The sequence below is a fragment of the Camelus bactrianus genome, chromosome 4, assembly GCF_048773025.1.
Source record: "Camelus bactrianus isolate YW-2024 breed Bactrian camel chromosome 4, ASM4877302v1, whole genome shotgun sequence".
Lineage (NCBI taxonomy): Eukaryota > Metazoa > Chordata > Mammalia > Artiodactyla > Camelidae > Camelus > Camelus bactrianus.
In genome coordinates, this window is record NC_133542.1 from 74,510,199 (window position 1) to 74,536,178 (window position 25,980).

The 25,980-nt window shown below is 50.2% G+C and overlaps 1 protein-coding gene across 12 annotated transcripts in view; it reads right to left on the reverse strand.

Moving 5' to 3' along the window:
* The window catches only part of AK8 (adenylate kinase 8), a 121,196-nt gene that overhangs the window by 73,797 nt on the left and 21,419 nt on the right, over nt 1–25,980 (reverse strand). For 8 of the 12 annotated variants that reach the window (XM_074362470.1, XM_074362466.1, XM_074362471.1 and 5 more), the window contains 4 exons: nt 7,566–7,707; nt 7,014–7,085; nt 6,314–6,514; nt 2,510–2,641 (listed from right to left, as the gene is read on the reverse strand). In XM_074362470.1, the coding sequence (XP_074218571.1) occupies nt 2,510–2,641; nt 6,314–6,514; nt 7,014–7,085; nt 7,566–7,707 (547 nt within the window). The remainder of the gene's footprint in view (nt 1–2,509; nt 2,642–6,313; nt 6,515–7,013; nt 7,086–7,565; nt 7,708–25,980) is intronic. The other 4 variants (XM_074362472.1, XM_074362473.1, XM_074362469.1 and 1 more) reach the window with 2 other exon arrangements.

Consider the following 25,980-nt stretch of genomic DNA (forward strand, 5'->3'; position numbering starts at 1 on the left):
ACGAAGGCTGCAGACACAGAAGACCTGGGACTCTGCCAGGGCCAGCCCCGCCTCGGCTCACTCCTTCCCCTCCCCCAGCCCAGCAGGACCCACCTCTGTCCTGAAGTTCCTCTCATTCTCCCTACATTGTCCCCATCTGTGTACCAAATACAGTGCACTGTGTGCAGCAGGCACTCAATGACTAATATCAGTTGTATTTTAACAGAATTTTTCATGGTTGTTTCTGGTTAGAAAATTCATGCTCGATGCAGGAAAAAAGAATCAGAATTGATAACACATAGCTCTATGGAGATAACCGGCTTGCTGTATGGATGGTCCTTCAGACTTTTTCTGAGCACAGGCTAACATATTTTTGAACAAAAACGAGACCATCCCCTGAACACTGCTGAGCGACTTGCTTTCCACCCCACCCTCGTGTAACAACACATCACGGACATCCAGGCACTTTACAGGTTTCTTTCTAATAGCTGCCCATCGCTTACTTAACCCTCTTATGAACAGAACTGGGATTGTCTTTTATTGTTCATTACACAGTCTTCGCATCTTTCGCCGAGTATTTGGGTGTTTCAGCAGAATAAAATCCTAGGTGTGAAATCACGGGACCAAAAGATGTGCACAGCGAATATGTTAATCAAGAGTGACCTTCATCTTCAAAAAGATGTGCCTGTTTATAACACGAGATCCGCGTTGGAGTGAATGCTAGGTTGTTTGGAGATGTTTTCCGATGACTGAGAGGTTCATAAACGCGGAGATTAGAACCAAGTCAGAGGATGGCCGGGGGCTGAGGGGGTGGGATGGGGCAGGCGGTTCCCGGAGCCTTGGGTGCAGTCAGGCCTCTGCCAAGAGACCTCAAGCCCAGTGCTTGCCTCTGCCAACCACAGGTCCCTAAATAGGTTTACGGAAATCTCACAATGCCTTGTATTTATCAAGAACATCTCTGAGAAATGTGAACTTTCTAGGTTACTCTCCAAATGCTCAATTATTGCAAAGAGCCCCAGAATGGCCCTTCTGCTCCAAAGCAAAAACCACGATGAGCTCTTCTTATTTTCATTTTTGGAAAAAAATCTAGGCAGGTGATTTCATTTCTTTATGATGGGCGTGCTGAAAACAGTATAGATTAAAAAATACTTTCCTTGAATGAGAGCGTCCGCATAAACAAAATTTTGCCAGCAGAGTGACAGTGAGTTGCATTAAGCTGGGCGCCATGTGAAGGTACTGCTGTCGTGGTGTCAGGCCCTCCCTCTGCCGTTAAGGGGCTGCCCACTACAGCTCCGCGCGTGTCTTCACAGAGCAGTAAGTGCAGGCGCTTACACAAGCACGCGGGTGCAGCTGCAAGCAGGCTGCTGCTCGTTCTTAACAAAGGGGTCGTCCTTCCCCATGGCTGGAAAGGCAGCCTTACAGTACTCTTAAGAGGTGAACTCAGACGGAGGAGGAATCATCTGAATAATGCCATTAAAATAAAACCACTGACACAAGTAAAAGCCTTTTTTTCCCTAAAGGGCCCAGTCTATTTTTCCATATTTGTCAAATCAGAATCCTACTCTTTAGTATTTTTACTAAAACACTAATACGACCGTTACTACTTTTTTCATACTAATCAGAATAATTGCTCAGCTCTCTGAGCCTTCAATTTATGGGTATGATTTCTGTCATTGATTCCTGGCTAAGGAATCTCAGTGGCTTTTGGAATTTTAAGTTGGAGAAGATGTAATTGAAAGCATTTTTATTCAAAACTTGATCTTTCTGGGATGGTATACACATATATACATATACATATATAGTGTGTGTGAGAGTATACACATGTATCTGTGTGGTGTGTGTGCACACTTTGGGGGCTACAGATGCATGTTTACATATGTGGGGTGCAGGGCTCACGTCCCCTTGGTGAATAAAGCAGGGCTACTTAGACTCCTGGAGCATTTGAAGTGGGAGGTGTCCAGTGCCTTTGCCTCCGTCCAGCACTGTGTCTGCTACAGCCTCCTTTCCACCCTTTACCCTCCTGAAGCCAGGCTGGCATCCACGACTGCCTGGGACCACCCCAGGAAAGACCTGGAGAACTGATTTCAATATTTTCTCTCCTCCTGGTAAAATATTCATTGAAACGGTGCTGAGCGAGAAGTCTTCCTCTGGTTCAGAAATCGTCTGCCTGTCAGCACGCTGACCCAGGTTGGGGGAGCCACGCGAGGCGGGAGGAAATAAACAAACAGCAGGTCCCCATTATGCGAGACTGCAGGGGCAGGACGGAAGCACCTCTGGGGCCGAGCACAGAAAAATCACTGCTCCAAAGGACAAGAAAAATGAGGATTAGGAAACGTTCCAGCCCTCTGGGCTGTGGACATGTTTTTATCGGTTAATGTTTTTATGGCAATGACCTTTGGGAGGAAAAACCCTTATCCCTGCAAAGATGGATTAATGGGAAATGGTTCAGAGCAGAGAGCAAGAAAGAGAGGTGATGCTGACCTCCGCCTCCCGCTCCGTAACCCGGGAAGGCTGGCTCCGGGGCACTCACCGTTGACGAGGCCGTACTTCTGGGCCAGGAGGGCGGCCTGCAGACTCTTCCCGCTGCCCACGGGCCCGCACAGCAGCACCCTCGGGGTGAACGGGGCATTAGATCTATGGATGCTTTGGACATAGGTCAGAGCTGGAAGAGAGAATATGTGAGGATAATAAACCCGGGTCCTTAAGAAGGGGAACCAGCCGACTCTGCCTCTGCTCGGGTCTCGTGACGGCAGGAATTATTTCTGTCTTTTACAGCTTCATGGAAACCCTCTGTGCATCTGCCAAGCAGCCACAGGGCGAAGCTGCGGGGGGAGGAATTACCCTTCCGGCCTGGGTACCAAGGCGGGAGGGGGCAATGATGCACAGAAGCCACCCTCTGAGCAGAGCCCTGCCCTGGAATTCCTCTCCCACAGCACGGTGTCCACACTTCCCTCCTGGTCCAAGGAAGGCTGCAGTGTTGTTGGGGGCTGGTCCCGGGACGCGGGACACACTCCGAATATTGGGTTGAGAAGATTAAATTGTATCCAGGCTGAGCCTCACCCTGAAACCCTGGGACCGGGCTGACCTAGAGTCAGACACGAACTTTGATAAATGCACAGGCCGCACTGGGGCCTGGCACGCGGGGACTTCTAAAGGACTCGGGAATTGGTGGAGAATAATTGGCAGCCGTGCTCCGGTGACACCAACTTTGTTGCAAGCCTCCAAAGAGGCTGCGATCAAACAGGTCCCGGGAGCAGGCAGGTGGGGCCGTGTGGCCCTGGCCCGTGGTGCCCCCGGCATCTGATGAGCAAGGAAGTGGGGAGACGGAGGTGAGGCGCCTGAGCCGTGGGGAGCCCTGGATGCCAAAAGCCACTGAACATCAAACCAGGTCACCTCCCACCCAGAGCGGAGGGTGGAGGAGGGGGTGTGAGAGCAGGCTGAGGATGTCCTTAAAGGGCAGCCACTCCGCGTGCTGAGGCCGAGGGCAGATCAGCTCCCCGCCCACCTCCCATCAAAACCCGGTTTCCCTCCCCAGGCCCGCCTCCTGCCAGGGACCCAGACCAACCTGTGCCAGGTCGGCTGAGGGTGGCCCTGAGACACCTTCCTGCCTGCAAATGGATTTCACCCAGGATGAGGGGCCGAGCCCACATGCCGCCTTCAGGAACCCTGCGACCCTGCAGCCTGTGGCAGGGGGCAGGGTTTGCCAGCCTCGCACTCTTGACGTCTGGGCCACCTCCCTGGCCTCTACCATCAGGTGCCAGTGGCGTGCCCCCTAGCTGTGACAGCCACAAACGCCTCTAGACGTCGCCAAATGTCCCCCGGGGGTAGGAGGGCAAAATTGAGACCCACTGGGAGATGTTCACCGGTCAAATTTTGAACTCGCCAATCCTTGTAGGATTTTTTTGATTGGAAGGATCATCAGAGACACTACGACCCCCCTCTTTTAGAGCTAAATGCACAGGTAAGCCGCCCGTCTTCAAGGTCAGGGTGACAGTCAGCATCGTCACGGCGAGCAGGCATTCACCACCAAGCTAGACCCTCTCCCGGCCTTAACAGCTCTGATCCGAGCACAGTCCCACGAGGGATGCGTTCTTCTTGTCCCCCTTTCACAGAGACTTGGCGGGGCTGGGGCAGCTCTCCCAAACCCGCTGCCATGGGGGCACTTCCCACCGCTAAGACTAACCCGGAGGAAGAGATTTGAGCAAGGCTGCCTTGCTTCTCAGGCCATCCGTGACCCAGCACATCTGAAGGGCACCAACACTACAGGCGAAGCAGCCAGCTCACAGATGATGCTTAATTTACAGCAAATAACTAAGTTAATTAGAAGTAATGATCCCCCAGACAGTCTCAACATCTAATTATTCTTTTTAAAAATATGTGGTTGATGGATGCACTGCAGAGATTAAAAAAACAACACAGAGAGAATTTGGCATTCCAATTTTCAATTTATCTCTCTGCATTATTAATTAATAATAATTAATATTCAGACACTCACATTTTTATTTACAATTCCAGGCATGAATTCTTTATGAACGATCATCTGAACTTTTAAATTTAATTAAGTAATTTGGAAGTAATTAATGTGTAAATTCAGAATCATGGCATAAGATAAATGCTGTGGTTGTTTATCTTTAGAGTGCAGTGTCTGCTACTAAAGACCCTTCCGAGATGCAAAATCACTGGAAATTTATAAGGCACCCGCATGCCTGGCAGTCTTTAAAGTAGCATCATTCTCCAGACATCCTCCATCACTGACCGACCCCTTCGGAGGGCCAGGCTGCGCCGTCTCTGGCTCTCAGTAAAGCACAGTTGCTCAGATGAGTCCACTGGCAGGTGGGTGCCAGTGGGAGGGCTGGTCAAGGGAGCTCAGACCACCTCCCACCAAAACAAAACTTCTTGAAGAGATCTGAGAGAATATACTAAAAAAGGACACTGCAAACTGTCAAGTGTCTTAAGTGCCTGCGGTGCTATGTTTATGGTGTCAGGGACCCGGCATTGCATAGAAGGGGTAAGCAGGTGCGGGGACAGCTGAAGCTCAGCAATACTTTAAAAAGATGATAATTCAGCTGCTCTGGGGCAGAATCATTCTAAGGTTCCTTGTCTTTTGGGACAGGCTGTTGAGTCACGCTGACAGCGATGTCTGATGTATGCTGAGCCGTTTCTCGGCAGCAGCTACTGGGCTCACGGCTGTAGATGCACGCTTTTTGGGACCTCACGGAATCCTCACCCAAGTCAGTGAGGAGGGAAGGATTTTTGTTCCCATTTTAGGGAGGACACTACTGAGGCTCAGAGGGGTTAAAAGAGTCACCGCAGACTGCACAGCTTGCTGGGTGGTGGGGCTGGGATTTGTCAGGTCACCTGGCTCCAAAGTCTCGGGACTCATTAGACACCCCCCACCCCACCGCTCCCCAAATAGGGCTGCTTCAGCCAGCTCCCGGGAAGCGCTGTCAACACTGGTCATTGTTCTGGATGGCAGCGCAGCGCTGGCAGGGGGCTGCTCGCGCCTGTCCTCGGTGGACTCAGGACACCCAGGTTGTGTTGCAGTTTTTTGTTTTTTGTGGTGGTGGTGGGTTTGGTTTGTACGGCTGTTTGTTTTATTTATTTTTTTAATTATTTCTGTATTTATTTTAATTGATGTTTAGTTGATTTACAATGTTGTGTTAGTTTCAGGTGTACAGCAAAATGATTCAGTTATACATACGTACATATCTATTTTTTTCGGATCCTTTTCCATAATAGGTTATTGCAAGATATTGAATATAGTTCCCTATGCTATACAATGGGTCCTTGTTGTTTATCTGTTTTATATATAGTAGTGTGTATCCGTTAATCCCAAACTTCTAATTTATCCCTCCCCCCGCCACCTGGTTGCTATTAAATTTCCTCTACTTTTGGTGTTCTGCAGTTTCACTGTGTTGTTTCTTTTTTTTTTAATTGAAATATAGTTGATTTACAATGTTGTGTTAATTTCTGGTGTGCAGCGTAGGGATTCAGTTACACACACGTACATGTTCCTTTTCATGTTCTTTTTCATCACAGGCCCTCACGCTCAGGGCAAAACTTGCTCCATGTCCCTCCCACCCCACCCCTCGCCTCTCCTCGCCCCACCCCCTCACTGTCAAATCACCTGACCACGCGGGAGGGTAGACTATTAGCCCAGGATCTCTAGATGGGGCGTTCCCAGGGACCCCACACTTGTTTCTGGGCAGGGAGCCTGGGCCACCCACGACTGGACTCTCGGGGTCCCAGGCACACCCTGGACACTGGCCTCTGGCAGTGCCGCCAGGTTAGGTGTCACCGGGACGGGAAGGTGGAGGGGCCCGTCGGCGTTTACCCTGGGAGAAGACGTCCACACATGGCTGGTCAGCAGGGATGACTTTCAGGATTTTGGGGTACGAGGGGAGGATCCTGGTGATGTTCCTGTGATACTCCAGCAGCTTCAGCGCGGTCTCCCCTTCTGAGATGCCTGCTGGCACCATCAGTCGCTTCTGGATTTCAGATTCAGGGGGCCAGTCGAAGGTGGTATGATAAACCTCTGCAAGGGGAAGGGTACGTGGTTAGTCACCCACCATCCCAGAGGCAGAGCTTGCGAGTCCCGGGGTCGCTGGTTCGCCCAGATCAGTGGTGCAGCACGAGGCTTTGGCTCCAGGTCTGCTCTTACATCACTCCGAACAGTAACGAAACGATGATGCTCCTCGGCACCAGGGCAGGACAGCCGTGACCTTGGCGCTCACTCTGAGCCAGGCACCCACCTGCAGGCCCTCATTTCATCCTCACAGTGACTGGATTGTAAGACAGGGCTCGGTATTTTAATTCTCAAGTCCAGATGAGAAAACCAGGTCTCAGAGATGCTGGGGAACTCGCCCGGCATCCCACAGCTAGAAAGAGGGCAGGAGCCACAGATCTGGGTCTGCCTACCAGCAAAGCCTAAGGGTAAATGCTCAGTAAGGGGTGTATGGGTCTGTTCCTAGGATCACCTCTGGAACCTGCCCCCCACCCCGGGGTGGGGAGGGTCGGGGTGGAGACAGCCGTACCTCCAGTCTGAGGGTCAAGTCTCTTCCCCAAGTTTCTCTCAATCAGGACCGTGTCTGGCGCGCTCAGCACGACTGGCAGAGGAGAAAGGAGCGTGGTGAGCTCCGGAGCTTTTGCTGCACGAGGACATTAACCAACCACCACCTCCCATCCCCAATCATCCCTTAAAAGAGAGGTCTTCTTGGCCCAGAACACAAACGCGTTATCTCTGGACAGAGGGAGCCCGCACTTGAACTTGGCCTGAGGATCGCCGTCCCTGTCATAAATGACACCACAATGAGCATCTTGGTACAGAACACTTTCACCACATTTGGGATTACTGGCTAAAGAGAGTTTCCCAGATACCTGATTCCTGAAACAGGGAATCACCAGGGTCAAAGCCAAACCCCACATTTTTTTTAGCACAAGCCCTGAATGCATTTAGCTCAGTGGGAAATTCGATTGCTGGGTCCTCTTTTTTCCCACTGGGTCACAGGCCCATCAAATCCCTCTTGGATGGTGCCTGGGCTGAGGGTGGACACTGGGGAGCAGGTGACACAGAGCAGGGCGCTCACTTGTGGACCTGGGGGCTGCAGCTCTGGGGGACGGGCCCCACGGGGTGGGGGGCCACTCACTGACGTGTCTGGGGACGATGCCCACGGTCTGGATCATCAGAGCCTGCTCTCGCGTTTCAGGGATGCCGTCCAGAATCCAGCCCTAGGCAGAGAATTTGGAAAGATGCTCGTCTATTTTTACTTCTTCAGGTTTGGGGGAATTATTATACAATAATAATATTTTATTTCTTCATAGAAGATAAATTTATAGAAAGACTGGAACTTTTAAGATAACAGAAAATTAATGTTTCTGATATCTCCATCACCCTTACTTAACAGCTACTCACAGGATGTCATGTTCCCTTCTGGATCCTATGTTTATCATAATCACAACACACAGATTTTATGTCCTGACTTTCCCCATTGCATGTTATAACTACCACGGCGTTTTTTCACATTGGCCCACCTCTTCACCGCCACCTATTTCACTGGCCACGCAACGCTCCATCAACTGGGCACGTCCTCCTTAAACATGCCCCATGACTGAACGTTCCAACGGCGCACAGTTTCCACTGTCATAAACAACACCAAGAGGAACGTCTCTGTGCTGCAGCTCTTTCCACATTTTGGGTTATTTCCTAAAGAGAGTGTCTTCGACATGAGAGATAAGGAACCACTGGGGTGAAAACAAAAGCCCAATTTTCTTTTTTTTTTAAATGGTTAACTCTTGTTTTTTAATTTATTTTTTAATTGAAGTGTAGCTGTTTTTCAATGTTGTGTTAGTTTCTGGCATACAGCATAGTGATTCAGTTTTATATATATTCCTTTTCATATCCTTTTTCATGATAAGCTATGACAAGGTACTGAATACAGTTCCCTATGCTATACAGTAGGTCCTTGCTGTTTATCTATTTTATATATAGTAGTTAGTATCTGCAAATCCCAAACTCCCACTTAAGAGCAAGTTCCAAAACTTGTTCTTAAGAAGCTTGAATATTAAGAGGACTGAGTTCAAGTTTCTGCTCCTTAGTGAACTTGCTATAGGGCTGAACTAACCTCAGGCATCAGCCAGCCCCTTCTTGGCACAGCTGGGGAACTGATTTAGAAGATTTATTATTTTTATTAACTCCTTAAGTCCAACCATGAAAATAATACACGATTGTTCCACACTGTGCAGAAAATACTAAAAAGCGGACATAATAAGACTAGTCACTAATAACACCACTGACTCAAAGCAGCCACTGTTAACACTGTGGTCCACCTCCTTCCAGGCTTCACACCCACACAGATCTGTTTTTCTCCCGAGGGGGATACAGAAGTTCTCACTGTACAGACTGCTGGGCAGCCTGTGCTTTTCACACAGTGAGAAGGTCTCATGCCCATCTTCCCACGTCACAAAGCGCTCTTCTCCCGGGAGCTTTCAGAGCTGCCAGGCATTGCGTGAACTGACCCGTCAAATGTTAACGGATCACAGACTGTTGTTCATTTAGTTTTGCTCCATTATAAAGAACTATTATTTAAACAAATGTTGTATATACATCTTAATGCACCTAAGATATCCTCAAGATAAATTTCTAAAAGCTGATACCTTCTCTTATAACTTTTTGTTCTATGTCTCCACATCAGGCTACAAACCTGCCCACCAGTTTATGAATCCCATGGCAGATCACCTGTTTCCCTGCATCTCTGTCAGGCATAATCCTAGGGGAAGATCTGTCTACAGAGTAGAGTATACCATTGTTGCTTTAATTTATATTTCTTTGATCACAAATGAGGTTCAGCAGGTTTTCCATATGTTTATTGGCTATTTGAATTTTTTCTTTTCCAAAATGTCCATTTGTGCCATTTTTTTTACTGTCACCTGTTTCTCACCTTTTTTAACTTTTTAATTAATTTATTTATTTTTTGTTTTACCCTCTTATTTATTTACAAGCGCTCTTTACATATTAAAAACATCAACCCATTTTGGCAAAAGCTACCACAGACACTCTGAGGCAAACAACGTTGCCAGCATTTTCCACAGTTTGTCTCTGGCATTTTAATTTTGTGTCTGGTACTGTTTCTAACACATGAGTTTTTGGCCAAATCAGTCAGTGCTTTCCTCTTTGGATTCTGGCGTCGTATGGATGTGTAAAAAGGCCCTTGCCACTGCAGAAGCTGATTGATAGATATTTACTTGCATTTAAACTGTGATCTCTTACAGTTTTACTCTTTACATTTAAATATTTACTAAAGCCACGGTTTATTTTGAGGAATAAAGGGAGTCTTGATCTAACCTGTTTCTTTGTGGCCCTCCAACCGTCCCCGTGCCATCTATGAAACAGCCTATCCTCTCCCCTCTGAACGTCACTTTCCTTTTTTTTTTATCTCAGTCTAAATGCTGACATGATGTTGGCTCCAGCATCTTTCTGCCTGTAGGCTCTCGTATCATCCTCACATTTTATTGTGGTTTTATAGTTTATTGCTCTATCTAATAGGATATGATCCTCCTTTTTCTTTTTTCAAAAACTTGTTCTTCCAAGTAGGCAGGAAACTATCTCGTCAAGTTTCAAAATATCAGTTCTACTAGGATTTGGAATGACATTAAATATACAGTTTAATTTATGAAGAATGGACATTTTTACAATATCAAGTCAACACATTATCTTCCCGTTTGCTTAGGTTGTTTTTTTTTTATGTCCCTCAGCAATGTTCACATTAAACAATTTCTAAAGTTCTTTCAAATCCTGTGAGTCTAGAATTATACATGCACACACAGAATCTGATTCTTTCGACCTGAGAGCAGGATGCAGACAGAGCGAGTCTGGAAGAGTGAAATAGAGCTGCAAAGTGCCTCAGGTCTCCACTCTGCAGTTGTGGCGGGTGGGGTCAGACAACCGAAAGTTGAAGCCAAGGTTTCTGGCGCTGGCTCCCAGAACAGGACCCCCCCCCCCTCCACTTTGCCATAGGCCCCTCCCTCTCCATCCTAATAAGAACCTGGTTGCTTTAAGGTCAGAAGATGGACTGGTGGGGTGAACTCAGACTCCAGGTCACCCATAACTCATAACGCCTGATTTACAGAACACCGTGTGGATGAGGGCAAGAAATATCTTTCTTTAAAAAAGGACAGGAGGCCCATATTTCTTCCATATTAAAATATTTAGGTTCCAACAGCCTCAACTGACAGTTAAAAAAAAAAAAAACTAAACAAATTTACAGAGTAAAGAGCACTGGAAAAATCAGGCATGCTTTCATTAATTTCTTAAATTATGCAGGAGAACGCGCAGCCACGGAGCCCCTGGTTTCTAGAACTAATGAAGCAAAAGTGCAAAAAGACATCTTTTTAACAGCCGTTTGCTCCCTCAAGTCCTTGTTATAGCCAGCCCAACGCTGGCTGCAGCTCTTAAAGCGCAAACACCTACAGGTGTGCACGCCGGCACAGGAACCGGGAGGCGCCGCGGCGGAGAGCTCCCCCACCTACGCTTCTGGAAGAACTTCGGCTGCATTCGGACCCCTTTATTCTTCCCCTTAGTTGGAGGGGAGGGAGTGGGGCCGCTGATCGCTGCCTCTAGGACAAGGGCCGGTAATTCTGTTTCAAAATCACTCTGTGAGGCTGACGGAAGGCTGGAACTCCGCCTTCGCTCAGCCCCGAGAAGGACCTCCCGCTTTTAATATTGCATTACTGAGCAATCATTATAATCTCGCCCACAAATTTGCAGCTGATATCAGTATGTGGTCCAAAGCTTTTAGAACTATTCAGGGGAACAGCTCTCACAGACTTCTCGCTGGAGAAAGCGGGCCTTCCAATTACACAGGAAAAGTGCAGCAAAATGAGGAACATCTCCCTAATTAGCCTGGCCTCACTGTTGCATCGTTCTGGTGCGGATGTGAAATTTAAAGAAGGACGTGGGGGGCTTGGCTGTGAATCCCAGGCCACCCACTCTCCACGTCTACCCTTTCAGACTTAGGGAGGTGGGCCAATCACCCAGGTGCAAAGAAACGAGGTCCCTAAGGGACCTCTTAGGGCACACCCCCCCCCCCCACTAGTGCAGCCCCACGCTGTCTAGGGAAGGCAGCCCCGCACCGGCCCACCTGGGAAGGAAGGGCACGGTGACCATGGCCTCTGCGCCAGGGACTGCGGGTCCTGGAGCACCCTCGAGACGGAAGCCCCAGGCTTAAAGCCCAGAAAGGATCTTAGTTTTCCCCAAGGTGCTCACATTTGTAGAGGTTATGTGCAGCAGCCCAGTTGCAAAACGGACCACACTTTCAGGAGGAAACAGCAAGTCTGGTTGAGAGCAAGTTAACGGCTGCGAATTCTGGCAAAGCCAGAAGTCATAAATCAGTAAGGAGCACGCCGGCGCCGCTGTGATGGGGCACTGGTGAGGGTCGCCGTGAGGGTCGCGGGCCTGACTTCCAGGAGCAGCTCAGTGCGGGGGTAGCAGTCAGGCCCTAATTAGAATACATTATCCATCTTCCTGACACTTCAGTGAAATGTCTCTTCCACTCTGGAGCTGCAGCTTTGTTCCGAGCAGGTTAATTGATATTCTGATGCCTCCGCTCACCATACCCCCGTGGCTCGGTTCTGTTTTATCACACATCAAAAAGGCCGTCTGCTCAGGGCACTCCGTGCACCAGCACAGAGCTGGAGGTCTGCACAGCTGCGAGGGGTACGGTATCACAGGAGGGACAAGCACCGAGCAGATGTCACAGATGAAAAAAAGGGGAAGAAAAGCAGCCAGCCAGCCCAGGGAGCTTGACGAGGCCCAGCCGAGCGCGGCCCGACCCGGAGCAGGGCGCCCGCTCTGTGTGAACGCTGGCCTTTTCTGCCCTCCTGACTATTATTAAAGAGCAATCAGCAACTTCACACTGCAAGACTCTTGCCCTCTGGGCCCTCTGCCTCTTTGATGTGGTGCCCCTGGTCTCCTCCCCTCTCCTCCAAAGACCAGAGCGGGCGCTCCCCTGGGATCCGCTAAGGCTGCCCTGATCCAGCTCCCTGCTCCAACCGCAGACTCAGAAGGCTCCCTCCTAGGCGTTCCCCGGGCCGAGCGCTGTCCTCACAGCCCTGAGGAGGCCATCTGAGGCTGAAGGTTTGGATTCGATAAACCAGGTTCACTCAGCTCAAAGTCTGAACCAGGTGAAGCACCACAAGATGCATCACAGGTCTGCCACCAGTCCCCAACCTTTTTTTCTAATGAAACATTATGCAGTTTGCCAATATATAAAAAGGAGAGAGATTTTCTTGGCCAGAAGAGACACGCGTAATAAAAGATCACGTTCGGGACACCAATGTGTCTAAAGACAGCCAGGGAGAACAACGAGGCTGTTCTGACGAATACGAGGACGTGAGCACCAAGTTGCCCTGGTGCCGGCTCCCTCGGCTGGCACAAAAGCCCGGCAGTCTCAGCCCCCACATCGCCTTAGGATGCCTTCCACGTTCACCTCGGCTGAAAGGTGACAAACAGGAATTCTTGCTTCAAAGTTTAATCTCAAACAACAGGCAACACCTGCTGGCGCTCCCAACCATGCTAAGGTCCAGGATGCAGCTGGGATGCCTGGAAACTGGCCCCGCACACTGGCTCTGCCACCCAACAGGCTTTGCCCGGCCACTTTCTGCGCGCAGCCCAACGGTACATACGCTCAGATAGGCTGAAATGTGCAGGAGTGATTCTTTTAAATAACCCATAGGGCCCAGTTCTGCCCTTGCTAATCAGTGACATGTGCATGATGTTTTATATGCAAACACATGAATCTGGGAAAATCTGTACTCCTAGGTCTTCAGGTTAAAAGCCAGTAATCTCCAGGTGTTAAGACTTGGTAAAGCATGAATGTGAATGTTAAGAGGCTTTTTATTCATTCCCAAATAGCTAAAAAAATGTTTTAAAGTCAAATTCACATACAATGTCCATGGTGCCGCCTGCAGAGGAAGACACAGTTCGAAAATCACACTGTTCTGTCCCCAAATGGATCAGTCCCAACGCAGCTCCGAGACAACCCACCACAGAGATAACTCGCTTCACACAATCACATTTAGTTCTCAGGCACACAGTGGGCTCTGGTTGAAAGTACAAGAAGCGGATAATCCAACAACAGCAGCCAGTTAATGGGTCTGTTCCTTCCAAATATTTTAGATCATGTCTGTGGTATAGACCCACCTCTCCAGAAACAAGATTAGTCCATTAGGGTGCAGTTTATCACAGTGGTAAAGGCAAGGACTTGGGAATCGGCCTGTGCCACTGCCAGCCGTGTGACTCTCAACCAGGCACCTCCACCCCTCTGGGCCTTGCTCTCCTCATCTGTGAGATGGGGAGAGTAACAACAATCTACCCCATAGCTGCCGGGATAATTAAATGAGGATCATAAACAAACAGCAAAGCAAGCATAGTACCTGGCAATAAGAAACAAGCCAATCACTGTTCACAGCAGCCAAGACATGGAAGCAACCTAATGTCCACCAATAGAGAATGAATAAAGAAGACGGGGGTGTGTGTGTGTGTGTGTGTGTGTGTGTGTGTGTGTGTGTGTGTGTGATGGAATATTACTCAGCCATAAAAAAGAATGAAATAATGCCATTTGCAGCAACATAGATGGACCTAGACATGATCATACTAAGTGAAGTCAGTCACTTAGAAAAAGACAAATATCATATGATATCACTTATATGTGGAATCTTTAAAAAATGACACAAATGAACTTATTTATAAAACAGAAAGACACTCACAGATGTAAAAAACAAACTTACGGTTACCAAAGGGAAGAGGGGGGAGGGATAAGTTGGGAATTTGGGAGTTAACAGATACAAACTACTGCACACAGAATAGGTAAACAACAAGGACCTGCTGTACAGCACAGGGAGCTCTGTTCAATAGCTTATAATAAACTGTAATGAAAAAGAATCTGAAAAAGAATATATATGTATGTATAACTGAATCACTATGCTGAATACCAGAAACTAACACAACATTGTAAATCAACCACACCTCAATTCAAAAAAAAAGATATTCACAAAGAAAAAAAATAGCCCAATCAGTGTTAACTAGTTTTCTCAGTTTAATTTTGAAAAAGGTGAACTGTGTTCTTTTTCTCTACCTCCTTTCAAGAAGGGATCCCACTGAAGACTGTAGAACTTAACATGAAGAATTCATTTTAAAAGGCAGTGTCTTGGAAAGAGCATTCTAGATATGAACTGGGGAAATCTTTCTAATTAAAGAGGACATGGGAAAAACACATTCTGATTAAAATGAGGGAGTGTAGCAAGGTGTTGGATGGTGCAGATCCGCTCCGAGGTGCCCAGCCATTTGCCAGTGTCCGACCCGGGGCCTCCCCAGGGGCGTTTTCTCCTCCAAAACCACAGCCAGGAGCCACCTGGGCCGCGAACCTGGCTCCAGCACGTGGGGAAACAATAATGCTGTTGCAGTAGGGTGAGAATTTCCACAAGACTTAGGATCCATTCATTCAATCACTCACCCCTCCATTCATTAATTCACCAGTGTATTTATCCACCACCATGGGCAGTGCACTGCTTTCATACTGAAAAGTTCAGAAGCACTGAGTCTGGGGGCTTGTCCAGTCAATAGCATCTGAACAGTCACTGGTTCACGGAACTAATGACCCCCAGGTCTGGCTTACCCGACACTGCTACTTAGGACTCTTTCCTAATTGGCCATCTGACTTGTGCAAGGCCCTGGTCATCACCTGTGAGTCAAGAGGACTAGACCAGGTAACTTGTAACAAAGACATCTATGGTCTAACAAAGATATTTTAAGAGTGAACAGCAGGTTATAAATAATTATGCATGGAAAACAGGCGTCGACCAGGTCGAGTGACCGCCCTGCCTCTACGGTCTCCGCACATCTAAAACATCACAATTTTCTTGCCATGGGGGAGGGGACAGCTCAGCGGCAGAGCGCACGCTTGGCGCGCACAAGGCCCTGGGTTCAATCCCCAGTGCCTCTGTTAAAAAATAATAAATGAATCCAATTACATACCCCCATGAAAGAAAAAAAGTAAAGTGTTAAAGAAAAGACTGTAAAAAAAAATTTTAAATCATAATTTACTGTCAATCATGCAGCCTGATTCTCTGCTGAAATTCTTCTAGCTCCCTGAAATCTTGAAAAGGAGGGAGGCCTCCCCACCAGGCAGTGGAGCAGACACTGGGGCCAGGCTGACAAGCTACTGCGGTCTGATCGACAACAACACCGGTTTCTCGCAGGGAATTCTGAAGTCCAAGCTGGGGCACTGAAGTCGGCACAGAGCTCCCAGCCTCAGTCACAGAGGTCACAGTGCGGCTTAGACCTCATCCCTCTCTCTCCCTTCCAAACCCACTGACCCGGGCACAGCGCGAGACCAAGGCGGCCAGCCCCAGGACTCCTGCCTCCCCCTCGAGTTGGTGCTCTCTTCCCCTTGTCCTGGGGCCCCCACACCCGTCCATCCAGGCCCTGGTACCGGAAAAGCCCTGGCTGTACACAGACTTGCGGCTGAGTCCATGTTTTGGCTCTAGCCCTGTAGCCTGGTGGTCTTGAATTACCTAACTCCTGACCTCAGTATCCTCATCTGTAAAATGGGGCGGTAAGACCCACCCAGGAGAAAATCACTGCAACGACTGCGTGGAATTGCTAACAAGCGTGATGAGACAGTGCCTGACCCACAGCAGGTGCTTCACAGACACCAGGGCCTTTCTCCCGCCAGAAAACCATCTGCGGCACAGGGGTATTGCACTTCCGTAAGACGGAGAAAGGCTGAATCCCCAGGTGGATGACTTTCCAGAGCTGCCATTTCAGGCCCCAAGAGTCGGGCAATACTCTGGAGGGACGCTCGGGCCCCACCGTCCCAAGGAGCAGCTGCCCCTCCATCCCCTCCCTCTGTCTGACCATCCCCGGCGTGTCTGGGCCACTTACTTCCTCCAGAAAATATGTCCCACTCCCATTCCTCCCTCTCCGGCAAGCAGCCTTCTCCTGCGGGCTCAGTTCCCTGGGGACGTTCACTCTAACGCCCAGAGGAGGCCAGGACCACCTTCCACATCCTCCGAAAGCTCATCTCAACTCAGGCCCACGGCTACCTGCTGCCAGAGACCAGACCCCATCCTCCTGCTCCAGGAAAAGTGCCGCCTAACCAGCTGTTGGAAGGGGAGTGTGAGAGGGCGCGTCACATCCTCCAGGAACAAGAACTCACCCACCTAGATGCCAGTGAATTCCACACAGTCCCAGTAAATAAAAGGCACACTGGTAATAACAACAGCCACCACCCCTGGACCCCCGCTAACCAGCTGTGCACAATCTGCGCATCTGCAAAGCAGGGACAATGCAGAGCACGCCTGGACTTCCTGGCGCTCAGGGTCAGCTGTGGTGGCAGGCAGCCCGAGGGCCGGCCACCCGCAGGCGCTGGGAAACCGCAGCCCCTGCTTCCAGCCTCTGGCGCACACACCCCAGCTCTTCACAGTGGACGGCGAGCTCAGAAATCAACACCAAGAGCTTGGGGTTGGGGGAACGAGGATGCCTCTCTGTCCCGTCCTCCTGGGGGGCATCTGCAGCCCTCGGGAGGCAGGCCTCTGCTCCAGCCTTTGAATTCAAGCACAACCTGCCCAGGGCGACATGGTTGGCGGTTCTGAGCCCAAACCTGCCTCCAACACCACCAGGCCTCTCCGACACTCCCAGCTGCTCCAAAGACCACTGACAGCTGCTCGGACATCGGGCTCTGCCCTGTGTTTTTCCTCCCCACCTGCGGTGAGAGGGATCGTAAGAGGCAACCCAGGCACCCGCCGCCCACACCGGGGCGCCTGGGATGTCGCTGCTCAGTGCGCGGAGAGCTGGCCACACACGCCATTAACAAGGCCCACATCGCACGGCAGGGTCCACGCACAAATGAGGGGCCTCCATGGATGTGCCCACCAGGCTCCACCCCGCGCCCGCCCGGCCCTCAGAGCCCCCGCCTTGCCGTGATCACGCCGTAAGTTTTCCGAGTGGAGTTCAGACCTCCCTCTGACACCCGGCCATCCTGACTGCATTTGTATTAGAGGAACACACAGCCCTGGGCCTCAGCAGAACTGTTGATCAATAAAACTGCGCTCCTCTGAGGATGCAAGTGACATCTACAAACCCGTGAGTGTCAGAACAACGGCAAGAAAATCCTGTGTTCCCACCGTCGGAGAATGAGAGCTGGATAATTAATGCCAGCCCAGTGATGCCGCCAGGAGAAATAAAACAAACAGCTGCTGGTTCTGTAGACCAGGACCGGGCTCCTCCGCCCCGCTGGCTTCCCACCATAAAACACAGACTCACGCCAGGGGCAGGGAGGCATAAATCTCTGACCAAACCGGAAAAAACAAAAATGGCTCTAGAAACCTGCCAAGGAAGTTTTAAACTTTTGGTTCCACCATCAAAACTAGGCGCCAACATCGCCTCCTTCACCGTGAAGTACCGGGAAGTCTCCATGATGTTCAGTGAGATGGGAAAGAAATTAACCCGTGAACGCCAAGTACAACTGAGTTTTATGTGCAGTAAAGGAAACACACTCCTGCCACCCTGCTAACTGGTTGGTGGAGGGACCCTCCTCTGTGTGCGTCGGGGACCCCTCCCTGACTGTAACCTGGGGGTGTGGTCAAAGTTCTGCTTTTGATGTCATTCTTTGGCTCAGGGGGGGAGGTCACTGGGACTCACTGGGCTCCTGGAAGAGCCGGTCTTCTCTCAAGGAACACAGGGATCCTTCCTCTGGATCAGCAGTGGGTTTCCGGCCTGCCGCTTCCTCTCCAGTGAAATGGGAGAATCACCAACGCCTACCTGCACGACCAGAAAGCGGCACTCTGTTTCCTTTGTTCTGTTTTGTCCTAACGTGACCTCGAACAGTCCCTGGCGCACCGTAGGTGCCCTCGAGTCTTGGTTGTTGAAAACCTCTGAGGACAATTGTGCGGATCCCACCGGAAGACGCCTCGGAGCGTGGCCGTGCCCGGCACACCGCGTGTGCTAACGCAGGCGAACCGTTACTTGTATCTGTCTCCATGGACCCACTCACTCTCCAGCATCTGCGGGGGGCTTGGCTCTGGTCTTCGTTTTCACTCTTCCCGATCTGTACCACAACCACAGGGTGAGGGGTATCTCTTAACCCAATAAAGGGCCTGCTCACATTCCCACTTAACTAACCACGTGCCCCCGTGGACAGACTCCGTTATTCCACTCATTTGCTTTTGGTGGGGGCATTGGGAAGACTTCTCGATCTCAGCTGGGGCTGAGATGTGTTTAGAACTCAGCACCCTGGACGCAGACTGGGGCAGCGCCCCTCCGCGCGCCTCTGCTGGGCCGCCCCCGGGGGGATGCGGACGCAGCAGCTCAGAGTCTGGGGTAGTCGGGGTGGCTTCCACTCAGAGCAGGAGGCGGCTCGAGCCTCGTGGTCTGGGAAACAGAAAGAAGAGGTGCAACAACACAGAGCATGACGGAGGAGGGTACCAACCGCCGGGGGGCCCCCAGCACACCGATTCCTGCCTCGGTCACACAAAAGGTCGCTGCCAACGGCCCAGCTCAGCCTGCAGGGGCTTCCTGCCTTACACCCTGCCAGCACCAGGAATGGAAGTCACAGAAGGAAAGAAAAGTCGAGGCAAATGGACAGAAACCGGGGTGGCATACGGGCGGGGGAGGCAAGCTGGTTTTGAAATTTCATTGTTTCCCCCGCGCCCCCTCCCCCAGGCACTACACTTAGAAGACTCCTAATTGTCATCCACGCAGGATCAAGGATATTGCAGAACTCACTGGAGCAGTGATTCCCAAGGCACACTGCAGGCTCGCTGGCCCCGGAGTGTACAGGACTCCTCCTTAACACGCAGGGAGGCGCGGAAGCAGCAGCCTCCCACCTCGTTAGCGATTCTGGCTGCTCTCGCCCAGCCCGTCTGGGGTGGGAGAGTGTGGCAGCCCTGCCTAGTGGACCTCCAGGCCAGGCACGGTGTGGAGCAGTTCGCTTGTATGATGCTCTGCGCACCCCAGAGCCCTCGCGGGCAACCGCAGCACACCCACACCTAGACGCACGGAGGCTGAGCAGCTCTCCCCATCAGGTCCCACTGCCTCCCCTAGTGCCGCCCACCAGCCCAGATACTCAGGGACACACAGGCCAGCAGAGGCGCACAGGAGCCATCTGTGGAGGCCTCTGCCTCTTCATGGGGGATGAAACTCCCCCTGTCTGACAAGCCATCATAATTGGGCACAGCCTCTCCCTCCCCACAGGTGGCTGACCATCCATGGAAACACTTCTCCTTTCTCTCTTAGTCTCATTCCAACCTAGTCTAGTTCTGGTAATACAAACATGCCTCTGTCAAAGGGCTGGCACCAGATCACGGAGTCCCGGGCTGAAGCCAGGCCTGGCAGCCAGGTGTGGTGACAGTCCACCCCTGCCCTGGCCCACTGACTGGTCCCCTGACCTAGGCCAAGTCCCCTCCTCCACCCGGGCCTCAGTTTCTCCTTTCGTAAGAGGTTTTAGGTAGGAATATTTCTCAAGACAATGTTTAAAAAGAAATCGATGAACAAAAGAAAAGAAAGGAAATTGATGAGACAAACTGGAATTCATGCAAAGGCACAATGACTTCTATGAAGTGCTGTCACTTAGTGTTTTAAAATCAAGTGTCCTGGTGGTTGGCCCTCGTTACCATGGATGAAAGGAATGGAGGAGGACACAGGAAGTCTCGGCACAGGGCACCCAGATCAAACTGGAAGACCGGGTCTCAAACACTGGAACCCCGGGTCTGGTGGTACAACACCCTCCCTGGGCACAGTGGTTGAACTTGATCAAGCTGTAGGAGACCAAGGCCAACGGGAACCTTGAAAGCACTGATCATGGAGAACAATCTTAAGATGTGATGAGGAGTCACTAAGCCAATCTCCACAATTCAGAAAAGGCCAGGGCAACACTCAAAACAATTCTCCCCAGAGAAGCTTGGGATAAATCTGCTCAAATGATGGTCAAACCCGTCATTAGGACGTTCAGATTCCATTGAGCAGTGAATTTTAAACTCCTTCCCTTTCTTGGGTCAATAGCAAGTTTGGAAAGGATTTCATTGCCATGGCAGTGCAGACTGGGGGATTATCTGAATGGCATTCATCCATTCATTTCATAAATATTTCCTGAGTTTGGTGTCTGTGCCAGGTACCACGTGAGATGTTGGGGGATTCTGCAGTGAACAGGACAGATGAGGCCCCTGCCCACAGACCCTGCATTCTTAATTACAAGTGCAGAGGAGAGCAGGAGGCTGTGAACTGGTGTAACCGGAGAAGAAGTGACTTGAACCTGAGACCAAAGAATGAGAAGCAGCTGCTCAGCTGCAGGGCAGGAGGGGCGGGGATCCCAGTGAAAGGAGCATGTGTGTGTTAGTTTCCTATTGCTTCACAACAAATGGTCACAACCTTAGTGGCTTTAAACAACACATTTATCTCATAGTTTCCATGGTCGGGAGTCTAATGCTACTGAGCTTGGTTCTCTGCTTGGGGTGGGGGGGACACAGGTAGCAATCAAGGTGTCAGCTGGGCTGTGCTCTCATCTGGAGGTTCGACTGAGGAAGGATTGCTCCCACGCTCACTCAGGTTGTTGGGGAATTTACTGCCATGCTGCCCGAGGGTTGAGGCGTGCTGAACACAGACTGCAGGCAGGCCCAGGCCTCACCAGCTTGAAGTACACACCCCAAGACGGAGGGGAGCCGTGGGGCCCTCAGCAGAGGAGGGACACGGCAACACTTGTTCTCAAAAGACCAGCACTTCTCTACGTGTAAAATCATCTTCAAAAGGATGTTCTTTCAAGGGAGTGTTAACATCAGTTGCCTCCAGGGAACAGAGCCGGGGGCTGGGGGATAGGAGTTCAGGGTGGTGGTGGGGAACCTGGGTACCTTTTGAAATCTGAACCGTGAATGTTCTCCAGGAAAGAAATAAACTCGTTCATTTTTTAACCCAGCAATCCCTCGTGCAGCCTCATGAAGGAAGAATTAAGAAGAAACCCCAGCAGCTGCAGGGAGATGGATGAGGCACCAAAGAAAGGAAAGGGATGCTGAGTCATCAAAAACAAAAACAGAAACGGAGTCGACAGCGACTACAGTGGAGGTGAGATTTAGCATCTCTTTGGTTTGGAGCCTTCCCCCCTCACATTTCCTGAACTCCCGGCCTTACTTCCTAGCTGCCCTTTGCCCTACAGCCGTGATCTGAAGAACGGGGCATTCTCAGGCTCCAAAACTGGGCTGCCCCTAAAGAAAAGCCAATGGGTCCCCGACAGATAGAGCCCACCTGCTTTTGATAATTCCAATACAAAGTGCTAATTTCTCTTTCTCCAATGTATTTGATGGTCACTTCAAAGACATTCTTCAAAGAGATTGCATGAGACCAAAAAAAAAAAAAAAAAAAAAAAAAGGAAAGGGAAGAACACAACATGAACTACAGAATCCTGATGGGTTATGATTGCTTTCTTTCTCCCTGAACACTAGTCCCTGCATCCTTTTTTGTGCTCTAAATTACCAATTCTAGTCCCTGTGTAGCTAAATAATAATAATTACCATATAAATGAATATGCATATGTGTCATTTTTCTGCCTAAAAGCAAGAAAGCCTGTTTATTTTGGATGAGGGTTTGTTTTGTTTCTGAACAACCAAAGCACATAATTAGGAGTCTCACCTCTTCCTCTTGAAATCCTGTCTCCACCGGGAAGAGATGAAAAAGGTACTGGATGCCCCTTGAAGCTCAGAAGAAATTTTAAAACAAATTAAAGGGGTATTTCTTTACTCTGCAGGTAATGATGGCTTGGACACGATCCGAATCAGAATGCAAGGCCAGAAGGAGCTTCAGTGCTCAAGCCCGGCTGGCGTTTTCCAGACAGAGGCCTTAGGAAGCAAAGTCCTCGCTGGAGGGACACAGCCGTGTGACAGTTCGACAAAAATAGGGTGGCCCAAAGCATGACCCCATGTCTGCATCTTGGTTCTGGGACTGACTGTGGGACTCTGAGCAAGACTCTGCAAGTCTTAAGATTCTACGTCCCTAAAATAGCGGTGATGACAGTCCCCCTCCATCAGGCTATTGTACAGATTACAGGAGCCGGTGGCTGCGGCTCTAAGCCCCCAGTCAGCAGTCACCATCAGTGGTGTATTGATCACAGCCTCTTTGCATAGTGCTCTTCAATGTGGCGTGGTGGACGAAGTGTCACACCAGGTCTCCCAAGCCTTTGTTTAGAGTCCAGGCAACAACTAACATGATCATCAAAATAGTAGTAATAATGATAATATTATAAATATTAATATAAATGGTATTAATTCAACCAATAGCATGAATTACAATGCATGATCCAGCCACACAGTGCGGCATAGCTGGTACCAGCATCACTTACCATGCAATTCACTGGTAAACGTCATTGCCATTTTGATGGCGCTGGCAGCCGCTGGCAGACAGGGGATGCCTGGTCTCACACACTGTCCGTGCTGCAGGTGTGCAGCCTGAGCTCTTCAGTAAGCTCGAGAAAGGCTCACAGGTGTTAAACGTGTGGGAGAGACCATTCCAGATCACTGAGGGCAGATCTGGGACGTACAGTTGTAACCACAGAAACCAGAACTCAGTGACTTAGGGAGATTATAAATAAATACGCATGTGAACAAGCCAGCCCAGGCCAGCTGGCTCCTGTGTCTGGACCCAGGGGCTGGACCTCCCTCGGCATGAGTTCCAGGGGGTTCATCTCACCGGTGGGACACACCCAGTAACCCAACCTCACAATTCCACACCTCTGAACTCTCACTTGAATGCTTACGCTCCAGAAACACTTAGCTTGGGATGCAGTAAATTATAAAAATAACTTTCACAAAATAAGATTGTTCTGAATAGTTCAACACTGGGAAGGACGGCGTCCCTGGCGGTTGCTCAGTGGTCCAGATGCCCTGCTTCCATGCCAGCCGGTTCGCTGCCTCCTCCATCCTTCCCCACCCCTGTGGCCCTCCGCACAGCTCTGGGGCGCAGGTTGGGGAGGGCCCTGCAGCAGCACCCTGCCCTCCCCCTAGATACACCTCTCCTCTGGGAGGGTCTGCCAGGCCCTCTTCTGGAAGCATCTTCTCCCAGGCGCCCATCTCTAGCCAACGCCCTGACCGCACGTTCCACTTGTTCATTTGGTGGTTGTCTGTCTCCCCACGGCGAGAATCTGGGCTCCGTGAGAGCGGGTGTTGAACTGGTTTGCTCACTGCCTTGGCATTTGTTGCCTGAGAGAATAAGTGACTGAACAAACAAGTGCCTGCAGGAAACCCTGGCGGGTGGGTCACCCAGTCCCGGCGATGCCTTTGGTAATGACGGTGCAGGAGGCACCCTCAAACCTGGACCGCGCAGAGCCCCCGTGGCCAGTGCTTGACCTCAGTTCCCTCGGCCAGGCTGCACGGCACCAGGTCCATGCTGGCCGGCCCTGCCACCCCTCTCTGTGGCTTTGGGCACCCTCAGGTCCTGCATGTGCAAAACGGGATTAATAAAAGATTAACACCGACTGTGCCGGGTGGTGTGAGGATGGGTGAAGCGCTGGGCATGGTGGCTGGTCGGGGAGCGGCGGTTCTCTGGGCTGGTGGAGGGTTGTGCAGAGAAGCTGGGCTTGGCCTCCTGCTTGCCTGCACCTCTTGCATCGCAGCGGTCAGCGGGGCTCAGGCCCGGGGCTTCTGCTGCACCTAAGCAGCCGGTGAAAGCAAGCTGTCGATGGTGAGGGAGGGCCCGTGAGCAGACCAGCTAGGGCTCGAGTTTCCACTTAAGCTCCTGGATCACAGGATGGTTTGGGGTTGTGAGCATCTTGAAAGGAAATCTGGACGGGGCGTGGGAGGGCCTGCTGCCTTTGCTGGGGCTGAGACAGACGTGGAGCCGTCTCAGCTGGGACTTCTGTTTGGCAAGGGTGTGACCGTGGCTTATCAGCAGCCCACGTTCCTCAGGGCAAGTGCGATTCCTGGGACAGGAAGCGAAGACGGACGCACTCCCCGCCCATGTGTTTACAGCCACAGCTAATCACGCTGATGCCCTGCTTCCAGGAGCTCACAGCAGCTGAGCTCGCTGACGTGCAAGGCTGTGCCCAGCTGTGCTTTTTAAATACAGCCCCCATGAATGTAAACTGGTGCAGCCACTGTGTGAAACAGTATGGAGGTTTCTCAAAAAACTAAAAATAGAACTACTTTATGGCCCAGCAATTCCACTCCTGGGTATATATCCAAAAAAACCCCCAAAAACACGAATTTGAAAAGATACATGCACCCCAATGTTCATGGCAGGATTATTTACAATAGCCAAGACATGGAAACAACCTATGGCAGATGAACAGATGAATGGATAAAGAAGATGTGGTATACATAAACACACACACACAATGGAATACTACTCAGCCATAAAAAAGAATGAAATTTTGCCATTTGCAACAACATGGATGGACTTAGAGGATATTAAGCTAAAGGAACTAAATCAGACAGAGAAAGACAAATACTGTATGATATCATTTATATGTGGAATCTAGAAAATACAACAAGCTAGTGAATATAACAAAAAGAAACAAACTCACAGATATAAAGAACAAACTCATGGTTCCCAATGGGGAGAGGGAAGGAGGAGGGGCAATGGAGGAGTAAGGGACTAAGAGGTACAAACTATTACACATAAAATAAGCTACAAGGATATACAGTACAACACAGGGAATATAGCCAACATTTTATAGTAACTATAAACAGAGTATAACCTTTAAAAATTGCGAATCACTATATTCTACACCTGTAACATCATAGTATACATCAACTATATGTCCATTTAAAAATACAAAAAATATATAAATAAACAAAATTTTAAAAAATTTAAAAATACAGCCCCCATCTCACTGAGGGGTTCCAGCCTGGGTGACCTGGGTCCACCCCCATCAAAGGAGTGACACCCCTCCATGTTTGGCCAATGCGACGCGCACTGTTGGTGAAGAGGAGAAACGGCTCAGCTCTAAAGAGCAAAGAGAAGCAAGGCAGACCTGAATGCTTCCAGCCTGGTGACCTGCCACGCCAGAGTTCAATTTGACTTGGCAACTCAAAATCAATTATGGATTCAGGCATAGAGCGTTTTGTATGAGAAAGTGCCAGCCTGTTTCCAGTCACCCAGGGTGCTCTATCCTTCCCTTTATTCCTGACGAATGATTGTCACACCATTTCCCAGATAAGAGGGTGACCGATGGATGGGTCAGTTTTAAAAGAGGGGATCTGACGCTGGTTGAACTGAGGCAGGGGTGCGGGGAGAGGTGGGGGCTATATTCCAAAGACACTGAGGAACGAGCTACAGCACAGGCCCCTGCCCTGGCCCCACGGGGGCCCCGCACGGCACAGAGCTGCAGAGCACCACACAGCACTGCTATGGTTTGAAAACAGAAGTGGGGTGGAACCCACAGCCCAGAGAAGGTGGTTAGAACCTGAGGCCCGAGCCCAACAGAACCAGCTTCTGCTGAGACAAAAGTCTCAGCATTCCGTATAGGA